We start from the raw sequence: 10,759 nt of genomic DNA, 5'->3' as shown, positions 1-10,759 counted from the left end.
CTCCTGGCACAGTTTGGGTACTCACTCGTCTGTGGTGAAGCAGACGAGGCGGCGGAAGATGCCCTTGGCTTTCTGAGCCTCCACAGCCTCCCGGCCCAGGAAGGGGATGCTGGACTTGAGCTTGCAGGTGAAAGCCAAGCCTGCCTCCAGCGGGGTGTCATCAGGGCGCAGGTCGGCGTGCCAGTGCCTGTACCCTGCAGGGAGCAAGCAGGGGATCCCTGTCACCCACCAGGACACCGAGACATCACCCCTGACCCCAGGACCCCCACTGCCTTGAGTAACACCCCTCGATATTGGGAAAGCCTCCCTGCAACACTGACCCACCCCTGAAACTGGGGAAAAGCTCTTTGTCCCGGTCCCCCCGCTGGAGGAAAATCAGAGAGAGCAGCTGGAAGGGGAACAAGGACCTTTCTCGATGCTGAGGCTGTCGATGGCTCTGTAGCCGGCGTTGGCGATGCCGTGCCGGGCTCCCGCCTGCATCACTGCCCGGTAAACCTTCACACAGTCGGCTCTGGGCACGTGCAGCTCCCAGCCCATCTCRCCCACGAACGACAGCCTCATGGCACGGACCTGCAGGGCAAGAGGGACAACATCTCTGGTAGAGCTGGGCTCTGCAGGACGGCAGGGGACAGGGGAACAGCCACCTCACCTGGTGGAAAGCAGCTCTGTGCCCTCCCTAGTGCACAAAGCCAGAAATTCAGCCAAATTCAGACTGAATTTCTCATCTCTGGACAAGCTAAGCCTGGCTCAGCTTGTCCTCAACCCTCAGCTACCCATCTGTGGAGGAYRAAASMYGACATTGCARCCTTGCAAGTTCTGAATGTGAAATTCAACCAATMATCGTGTACCCCTGAGATYTAGAAAAACAAAAGAGAGTCTTAAAGTCTAGGTAGAAGAAGACAAGACAGAAGAGAACATTATCAAAACAGCACAACTAAACAGCCTTGACYAACTGTAAGAAAAAGAAGAAAGAATTTTAAAGAAGAGCAAAGTYAGATAGGGCARATSCCAAAGACAGAACAAAACCGTGAGAATTAAYGACACYGCAGCTTTTGCAACGCACMAATCATATGTTAATGAATAGAAAATGAGCTGCTCATTAGCCAATAGACAGTTGCYATTTATACAAAAAACTTAGTATACACACTGTTACTAAATAAATAAAAAGAGYTCAACCCCACAATAAAGTGCTTTTTAGTCATTATTTGTATGGTGTTGTCCCTCTCTACTGTGACACCCATCCGGGTGTCAGCATCCTTCGCTTGCTGATTCCAGGGCTGGGGTTAGGAGTGATGCTCCAGCTCCAGCTGAGCTTTTGTCTCCCTCTGCTGATCCGTGGAGTCAGRGAAGCTGGTCCCCAGCAGGACTGTCCTGCTTTTTGGGGCCCTTGGTGCCTGCTGTCCCCAGGGATGGTCCCTTCTCGGGTGGTGCTCCCCCAGCAGAGGCACCCCAAGGCTCCCAAGCAGGCTGAGCCCTCTGTCCTGACCCACATCCTGCTTTTCCCGGGACATGCCCAGCTCTCCCCATGGAGGTGGTGTCCCAAAGCTGSTGCCACAGCAGCTCCACACCCAGTGCAAGAAGCTCCAGGAGGGATGAGCACGAGGGGATCAGTTCTTCCCCAGGGAAGCCGGGTTGCTGGGGATGGAGCCTGCCTGTCCTCGCAGGGAACAGCAGTGCTGGGGCTGCCCTGTGACCCCACAGCTTCTCAGGCTGCACCCTCCTGCTGTCCCTATGTCCTTTTCCATTCCCAAACCTTTCCAGCCCGATTGGGACCACCCCRACTCAGGCACCTTCCCTGGAGACAGCCCTCGAGTCTGAGCTGCCTTTCCCTCTGATTCATCCCATTGTGTTTCTCCAATTCCTCCCCCACAAAACCCCTCRGGCTCATCCCTTCGGGTGCACATCCACTGCAGACACAGAGCTCGCTCGGGGACAAGGATTAACTCCCGGGTTTCGCTCAGGATTGTGGCCTGGACTTTTAACAAAGCAGGTTCCAGCTCAGGGACACTTCCAGGCTGGTTCTGGTGGCCTTGGGRCTGGCCTGGCCATGGTTGGGACAGAAGCTGCATTTTGCTGTTTGCTGAGCTCTCACTCCAAGCAGAGCTGGTGCCAGCTGTGCTCTCTAATCCCGGGGACAAATGCAAACAGACACCAGCAGCTGCTGCCCAGAGCAGGCAGAAGTGCCCAAGGGCTGCCTGGGCACCCAAACCCATTCCTGCCTCCCCTAGCACAAACAAAAYATCCTCGAGCAGAGCTTAGGGCAGCCTGCAAGATGATTTAACCTTTGTTAAAGGGGTGAGGAGGAGGAAGGAACACRGAGGATGGGGAATTTGTTTTGAGGCTCCTGGTCCCGGCACAGCCCCGCAGTGAGGCACAAAGGCTGGCAATCAATCCCCCAGSAGCACAGGCACAAGGGGCTCAGGGAAGCTTTTTCCTCTTCACAAAGGTGTCATCTAATTAGGGAACAGGCAGAGATGAGGCTGCTGCAAGCCAGCTTCCATCTTCATTGCGGCAGGAGATGCTCCGGGGATTGACAGGCAACTTCCCGGCTCATTAACCCTGACTGCRACTGCAGCTAAAGTGTGATTTACTATCCAGAGCAAGTTACTCCTGGGAGAAACTTCCTCTCAAACCACCAGGGCTCCGGGGGGGAGCAGTGAGGCAGAGCAGTGCCCCACAGAAAGCAGGAATCCTTGGGAAATCGGGGTGCCAGCTCTGCATGGGCAGGGTGTGGGGTTGCCCCCAGGTCTGTGTGCCCCAGCAGGATTCACATCCCACCTCAGCAGGGAATGCCAAGGGGCTCAGCAGYTCCTGGGGCTTCCTGCTGGATTCCCATGGGGACAGGGCTTCCAGCTGGAGCTGTGAAATAGAGTCAGTTCCTGGGTTTTTGTGCAGCTATTCAAAAGCWTTCCAAGTACTGTGGAAAATGAAAACCTGAACTTTCCCCTGTCTCCAGCAGTGAGATTCAAAGGGGAACCTTTCACTGCTGTTCCATACAATGAGAGACTCTATATATAAACTCACAAACCAATCCATAATTTCCAGAGCCATTAACTCTGCTGGAACTCTCCTTTGACTCCAGCTGATTTTGTTCAACTACTGAGTTAATGCAGGAAAATCTCAGCGATAACTTTTTTAAGATGCTGGGTTCGGTTTAATCCCCCTGGAAGGCGATAATATCAGCCAAGGCTTCAGCCTGAGAAACCCTCCCACTCCAATTCTGGTGTGGGATGGACTCCCTGGTGTTCACTGTCCAGAAAGGACCAAAGGAGACCTCCTGAAMGGAGCCACATCCCTCAGGCAGGAAGGCTTTTTTCTGTCCATCAGGGAGTTTACCCTCAAAAGATTTCTCAACATTTCTTCCAGCTCTGTCTCTCTTGAAAGACTGGATTATTTTTTTTTTTACAAACTTGAAGTGAAACGCAAATAAACCCATCACACCCRTGGAGACAGGAACATTTCTACACCTTTCCCAGGGGATCAGCAGATTATTACAAGATGATATGAGTTTGCTAAAGGCTGACAAGGGAGGATGTGGGGAGGATTAACGGAGGCTAAAATTCAACATTTTGGACAATCTGCACCAGTGGATTGGCTCTGAAGTCCCCCAAGCTGTGGTTCCCCTCCAAGGGGCAGTGAGGAGAGGGAGAAGTGTGGGTTGAGTTTTTGGGCACCCAAAGCCTAGGGTGCACTCGTGGAGATGATTTAGAGATTAATCTGAACCTGGGCAAAACCTGTGCTTTAGTTCAACCACCTCAGAGCCCGGCCAGGCTCCTGCTCACAAATCAAGACGCTCTAATTTGATTTAGCAGCAATCCCTTCAGCAGGCAGCTGCAGCCGAATTAAAGCCATTTTAATTCTGAATGAAAAGTGGCCGCACGTGGCTTAACCCAATTTCCTTCACATCCAGCCTGCTGCAGATCCCGTCTCTCCTGCTGCCTTTTATGAGATTTACTGCTTCACCTTCACCTCCTTCATCCCCCACCAGGCACAGACCGAGAGCAGAGTGAGTCCTTGGCATGGTCCCTCCTCCCAGGAGCTCATCCAGGGGGAGAGGGATGCTCTGGGATCACAGCCTGCCCAGGTTTCTTATGGGAAGGATRAGGTTCAAACTCCACCCTCTCTTCCAAAAGGTTTTTGCAACTGTWGGAATATTTCATATGGGATAAACATCACTGAGAAACCAAGGCAGAGTTTGTTGGGAAAACCCAGCAAAAGGTTTTCCCCGAAAGCCGAACTTGCTAGCAGCAGGTTTTCCCAGGACATTTGTCCTTTGAGAAAACAACACTTTATGGTCACTGACTCTTCTGTTTAGGGTGTTTCAATCAGCAGCTTCAGGGCATACGTGAGCCCCGAAGCCTGGGCAGAAGYGGGATGAGCTGTGCCTGTACAGGARGCTTAGGGCTGTCAGGCTTCTCCTGTGATCAAACACAGCGGCTCCCAGGCTGCCCAGRCCTTGCTGCCAGTACCTGACAAGATTTGCATTAAAATGTCCCCGTTTTTTTATGAGGGGGGGAAATGGAAAGTGTCTGGAGTGTCAGGGAGATCTCATCAGCAGTGCTCACCCTAATCCATGGAGGCGTCTGTCATCACTGCAAAGCCCTGAGTCACCCTGTCCCTTCCCCAGGGCTGTGACACCTCTGGGAGGGCTGGAAGGGAGGCAGGGAGGGAGAAAAGCACCCTGTTCCCACTCTGGGTTTTGGCTTTTTCCAACAAAAACCACAACAAAACCTCTCTACAGTAAACATCCCTAACAGAGGGAGAGTGGCACAGGGTGCCCAGAGAAGTGGTGGCTGCCCCTGGAAGYRTCCAARGCCAGGCTGGAYRGGGCTTGSAGCASCCTGGGAYAGTGGAAGGTGTCCCTGCCCATGGCAGGSGGWTGGAATGAGAYGATTTTTCATGTCCCTTCCAACCCAAACYGGTCTGGCATTCTATGCCTGGCTGTGCAGGCTGTTGGGTGCTCTCCCCTGAGCCCAGAGCTCCCCTCCCTACCTKGCATCCTGCAGCCGTGGTGATTTGGTGTGTGGAGAAGGGAAAGGCCTCGTTGCTGAGGTCGGTGTCGAGCACTTCTTGGAGGACAACACGGCTGTGGGGACAGGGACAGCACTCAGATGCCAGACTGCCCTGAGGGTTATCCCTAAAACTTTGTCCCTCATCTTGATGACAGGACAGACTCCTCACTGCAAAGAGGAGCTGAGGTGGCTGATGTGCAGTGCTGTGGGAGCCTCAAAAGAAATTCCAGTTCCATGGAAAAATGGAGAGTTACAGCCAGATCAGCCTTTGGTTCAACCATTCACACCAACCCTTGCCCAGCATGGGCACTTGAGGCAACCTCCTCCATCCCTGAATGCTTCCCTGCATCCCTGCATCCCTGAATCCTTCCCTCCATCCCTGAATCCTTCCCTGCATCCTTCCCTCTGTCCTTGCATCTCTCCCTCCATCTCTCCCTCCATCCCTGCATCACTCCCTGCATCCTTCCCTCCATTCCTGCATCCCTGCATCTCTCCCTGCATCCCTCCCTCCACCCCTCCCTCCATTTCTCCCTCCACCCCTGAAACCCTCCCTTCACCGCTCCCTCCATCCCTGCATCCCTCCCTCCATCCCTCCATCCCTCTCTCCATCCCTGCATCCCTCCCTCCTCCTCTCCAGGGTCATGTTGCAGGGAAGGGGCTGCACCACTCACCTCAGAGGGCCCTGGATGCTCATCATGCCCAGCTCCTCAGAGCAGTCAAGGAGCTGGCACTGGAATTTCATGTCCTGCAGCACGGTGGTGATGTGGGACCAGTTGTGCTGGGCCACAGCCCCGCCGATAGCCAGGTAGTAGCCATCCCCTGGAAAAMAAWMCCCSSGRRGMSYYTYWSRRKKKWSAGAGTGCTGGGCTGGGCTGGTTTTKCTCTGCAGAGCCTGAAGGGCAGCCCTGAGCCTCTCCAGCTTGCACAGCCCCACTGGGGACTGCCAGGAAAAGGAGGGGGTTCAAGAGTAGTGGATAAGGGAAGGTTTTGGGGCTCTGCTCTTTGTGGGGCTCAGTGCTGTGAAAACCAAACAACCATTAACAAGGAAAGAATCCTTGAGACCAACAGCAAAAGCTCTGCACTTCTGTCCCAGTTCAGAACAAATCCTCAAATGTGGAGGGAGCTGTGAGCTCCAGGTGGGAGCAGGGAACAGAAACCATCCCATAACCACGGTGGGGATTGCACTGTGTATGAGGAAGGGCTTCATCTCGCCAGTAATCCCCGGTGGAAAAATCCCCAGGGATGGTGCTTGAGAGCTGATTAATACGTAATCAATCTTCCCTCTGCCTCTCCTGCTGCCACGAAATTGCTCTCTGATATTCTGCCATAATGATAATAAGTGCAGCCACCTACTGTAATTGGAAAAATAGACTTTGCTGTGATTAAACTCCTCCAGTGCCCGACAAAGCCTGCAGCTCTGCCATCCACTTCCCATCACTCTSATTCCTCTGCCAGCATCCCAGACAYGAGGRATGAAGGATTCTCCCAACAAGGAAGGGGAGAATTCACTGATGCCTCACTGTCCTGGGACAAACGGGGTGAGATCACCCCCAAAGCCACACCTGAGGGTGACACAGCGTGGGGACAGRGCTCTGTGGCACCGGCCACCCAAGGGACACCCTGTGCTTGGCCGGAGCCGAGCTCAGCATCCTCCTCCGCAGCTGCCTAATGCCATTTCTGCCCCCGGGGCCGCTCTGCTCCCTCTCCATTCTCCTTAATTACCGCTGATAAGGGCTCGGGCAGGGGTCAGACAAACCCAATAACAGCGATGAGCAGCGCAGGGCCCCGGGGACASGGGACATAATCAGGTTACAGGGACCGAAGGACAGAGGTGGAAAAAGCCATGTGGCTGCCATTAGGAAAATGCAATCACCGCTGTGCCTGCAGCCCCTCCAGCGCGGCGGGGATGGAGGAGGTGCTGRAACAAAACCTCCCCGGCATGGAAGGGATGGAAAGGTGTTTGTGTGCATTGACAGAGCTGAAAGGCAGAGGGAAAAACTGGGAATTCAGCGACAGGAGGGAGAAGGCAGAAACATTCGCAGAAACGCTCACAGAAACGCTCGCAGAAATGCACCCCACTCCAGCATCCCCGGGGTTTTTACCTTCAAACGCGGGGGCCAGCGGCGAGCCCGGGGCCCCGGGGCTGATCCTGCTGACCGTCAGGTCGCTCTCCACACCTCCCTGCTTGTTCAGCATGCAGGTGTACACCGTGGAGCCTGCGGGGAACACGGGCACGCTGCCCATCACCGGCACGGAGCCGTGGGGCAGAGGGAGAGAAAAGTGTCCCCATYGTTATCTCAGCAGCCTGGCTTTGCCCTAAACGGCCCTGCAGCAGTTGGAGCAAAGGAACGATGCTTTTTCCCCTTTCCTCTGTGTGAGGAGCTGATCTCACATCCTTGGAAATGCCAGCAGCTGCTTGCCAGCCTCGGAAAAGGGGACAGCAAACCACAGCTGGCAGGGGGTGTGCTCTATTTACTCCAGCACCATCGTGCCTCCAGATGTGAGCCACAGCTGGAGCCACAGGGAAACCTCCCTCCATCATCCCCGAGCTCAGAGCACCGAGCCCCCGTGTAAATGAGGCAGAATCCACGCTCTCCTGAGGACAGGGAAAGCAGCCTCTCCCAAATGCTTCCCATACCCTCTGCAAAGGCAGCATTTTAAAGAAAAGCCAGTCTGGCTTCCCCTGGGCTGTTTTGGGGCATGATTTCCCAGGAAAACAAGGATCTGAGCCTGTACCTGGAGCTTTGTTCACATCAGCACTGAACAGCCAGTTGGCTGCTTTCGTAGCCTCGGGTCCAACCAGGTAGAATTTCCCAAAATAAGACATGTCGAAGAGAGCCAGGGTGTTCCTGCACGTTAAACATTCATTCCTGATCTGCAATTAGAGCAAACACAGYGCCGAGGCTGAGCCATGCTCTCAGCCCACCAAGGGAAACACAAATTACAGCATTTATGTAAYGGGAAATGATACCAGGACATTTGCCTGGTGCCTTTAAAAGGCTGCACAGCTTCAAAGCTCTCCTGAAAGAATCAGATATTTGCTGGAGCGAGCCTGACAGGCCATCCCAAACCCTTGATCCCATTCCTTACCTCACTAACTCCGTGACAGTTGTCATTAATATCACCAAAATTTTATCAGATTGATTTTTTTTCCCCAAGCTGGTCTCAACACTTTAGGAAAGCAGCAGCATAATCCCTGTGGCCTCTCCATCGAGGTTTCTGAGCACGGGCCACACGTTTCCCTTAACATTTTCCAACATTTTCCCCAGTTTTGGTGCTTCCCCTCTCTCTGAGCTCCACCCAAAGCAGCRATGGGGCGCTGCCTGTAAATCCCCCAGTTCCCAGGCAGTTTTGGCAGGGCAGGAGGGGTCTGTCAGCCCCACTCACGATGTCGTGGTGAGGAGGGAAGTCGAAGGTGTACTCGTCCCCCAGCAGGCGGTTGTAGGTGTAGTCCTGGTGGCGCTCCCGGCCGTAGGCACCGTAGTAATCGTAATCCAGGACCTGAGGGTGGTGGGAACACRGGGACAGTGAGGAGGGTGACGTGAGGCTGAAGCCAAGGGACTCTTYGTCATGTTCACCCCACACCAGAAGAGATGGCTGGGGTGGTGGGTCCCCAGCACTGCATCCCTGTTCACCCCAGTGATGGATCCCCATCCCAATATCTTGGTCTATGGGGATGGATCCTCACCCCAAAATCCCTGCTCTCAGTGATGGATCCCCATCCCAACATCCCTGCCCATGGAAATGGATCCTCAGCCCAACAGCCCCATCCATGGGGATGGATCCTTATCCCAAAATCCCTGCCCTCAGTGAAGGATTCCCACCCCAACATCCCTGTCCATGGAGATGGACACAAACCCCAACATCTCTGCCCCCAGTGATGGATTCCCATCCCAATATCTTGGTCCATGGAGATGGATCTTCATCCCAATATCCCTGCCCTTAGTGATGGATCCCCACCCCAATATCCCTGTCAATGAACATGGATCCTCATCCCAACATCCCCATATATGGAAATGGATCTTCACCCCAACATCTCTGCTCCCAGAGACGAATCCCCACCCCAGTATCTTGGTCCATGGAGATGGATCTTCACCCCAACATCTCTTCCCTCAGTGATCGATCCCCACCCCAGCATCTCTGCCCACAGAGATGGTTCCTCACCCCAAAATCCCTKTCCATGGGGATGGATCCCCACCCCCACATCCCCTCTCATAATGATGGATCCTCCCACAGCTGGTCCTTCAGGCTGAACACCCCCCAAACCCCATGCCCTTCTTACCGGGGCTGCTCCCCCAGGGCTGAACCAGCCAGGTCTCTCCCAGCCATGGCGTTCCTGGAAAACACAGCCCTGTYGCAGCAGCTCCTACACAAGAGAAACAGGAATGAATAGTTAAAAAAAAAACCCTTTTCACAGCTTTTCAAGAGCACCCAGACTCCCCTCCTTGGGTGCAGGTGTGAGCTGGAGACCAGACTTGTGACGCCCTAGCTTTGGCCATCAACAACTGTCTTTCAAAACAGTGTCAAACCTAAAATTGCCTGATTTTTATCCCCCTCAGGAAGGATATTTTCCTCAAGGGTAGCCAAGGAGCAGAGATCCACAAYCCAGCTGTGCCTCTCACCAAAATCTGCATTACAGAGCCCAAATTACTGACCAAGAGATGCTACATGCAGAGAGCAAGATTYCCCCGCGATGTTTACAGAGCAATTATATAACAACATTTAATATTTATACAACAACCTTCTCATCCCTCCCCTGTGCTCTCAGGAAAATCTCCCTGCACGCAATTAATTAGGGATCCATTAAGACATTTCTGTTTGGAGCCTCAGTTCGGAGAAGAATAGATTTTGTTGAACATCTCMGAAATCATTCAGTGCCTATTTATAAAACACAGCACATGTTCTGGAGCCACATGGATAAATAGCAGGCTGTCAGTCAAGTGGGCATCGCTTATTAGACGTGCTATTAAAAAATAAATTGCATCCTCAGTGACAGAAAACAACTGAGCTGTCAACCAAACACCGGGGGCTGATGGGCAGGGTTGTCTGTTTTACTGCTTGAGCCTCTGCCCTCCTCTTGGAACAGGAATGGTGTGATGTGAATCAGACAGGAGCAGGAACAGGCTTGGGAAGGGTGGCTTTGCCAGGGCTGGGGCTGGGGCTGACAGTGGGATGAGGTTCTGGTGTTGAAGCACCCCCGAGCACCCCAAGGGGTTTGGGGGCTCTGAGYTGCTGGTGCAGCAAAATGCTGGGAATTGGGGTTTTCTCTCAAGTCTGCATCTTGAGAACATCCACCTGTGAGAGAGGAAGTGGCTGGAGCAGGAGGGAGCCCTGACAGCAAAAATCAGTTTGGGACTGTGGGTTAACCACTTCCACGGAGGCACATCCCCCTTCTTCCTTGTGTCTTGGCCTCACTCCACATTGAGAGGTGCTGTTTTGGGGAGAAGCTGCTGCTAAATGGTGAGCAGGAACAGAAGATTTCTGCTGACCCTGAGCTGGGCTGCCCCTGGGATGGACTCAGCCTTGGAGCTCTTCTCTCCCATTTTGCCTCACCCAATGATCATCACCAGGCTCTTAATCCGCATCTGCTGAGCTAAATGTCATGGGAATGTCATGGCCCCAGCACCCTCTCAGTGTGCACCCAGTGAGCTTTGGAATCTGGCAGGGATCTCCGCAGGGTGGATGGATGGATGGATGGATGGATGGATGGATGGATGGATGGATGGATGGATGGATGGATGGATGGA

The 10,759-nt window shown here is 53.6% G+C and overlaps 1 protein-coding gene across 1 annotated transcript in view; it reads right to left on the bottom strand.

Moving 5' to 3' along the window:
* SARDH (sarcosine dehydrogenase) overlaps positions 1-10,759 on the bottom strand; it is a 22,968-nt gene that overhangs the window by 1,766 nt on the left and 10,443 nt on the right. Inside the window, 8 exon segments of the mRNA XM_057371541.1 lie at positions 11-194; positions 408-570; positions 4,993-5,086; positions 5,684-5,831; positions 7,115-7,228; positions 7,749-7,887; positions 8,400-8,513; positions 9,295-9,378. Coding sequence (XP_057227524.1) covers positions 11-194; positions 408-570; positions 4,993-5,086; positions 5,684-5,831; positions 7,115-7,228; positions 7,749-7,887; positions 8,400-8,513; positions 9,295-9,378 — 1,040 coding nt within the window.

The sequence above is a fragment of the Malurus melanocephalus genome, unplaced genomic scaffold, assembly GCF_030028575.1.
Source record: "Malurus melanocephalus ecotype Western Australia unplaced genomic scaffold, MMel_1.1 scaffold_149, whole genome shotgun sequence".
Classification (NCBI taxonomy): domain Eukaryota; kingdom Metazoa; phylum Chordata; class Aves; order Passeriformes; family Maluridae; genus Malurus; species Malurus melanocephalus.
Note: the sequence above shows the minus strand (reverse complement) of the source record. Positions and strands in the feature narration are given on the sequence as shown.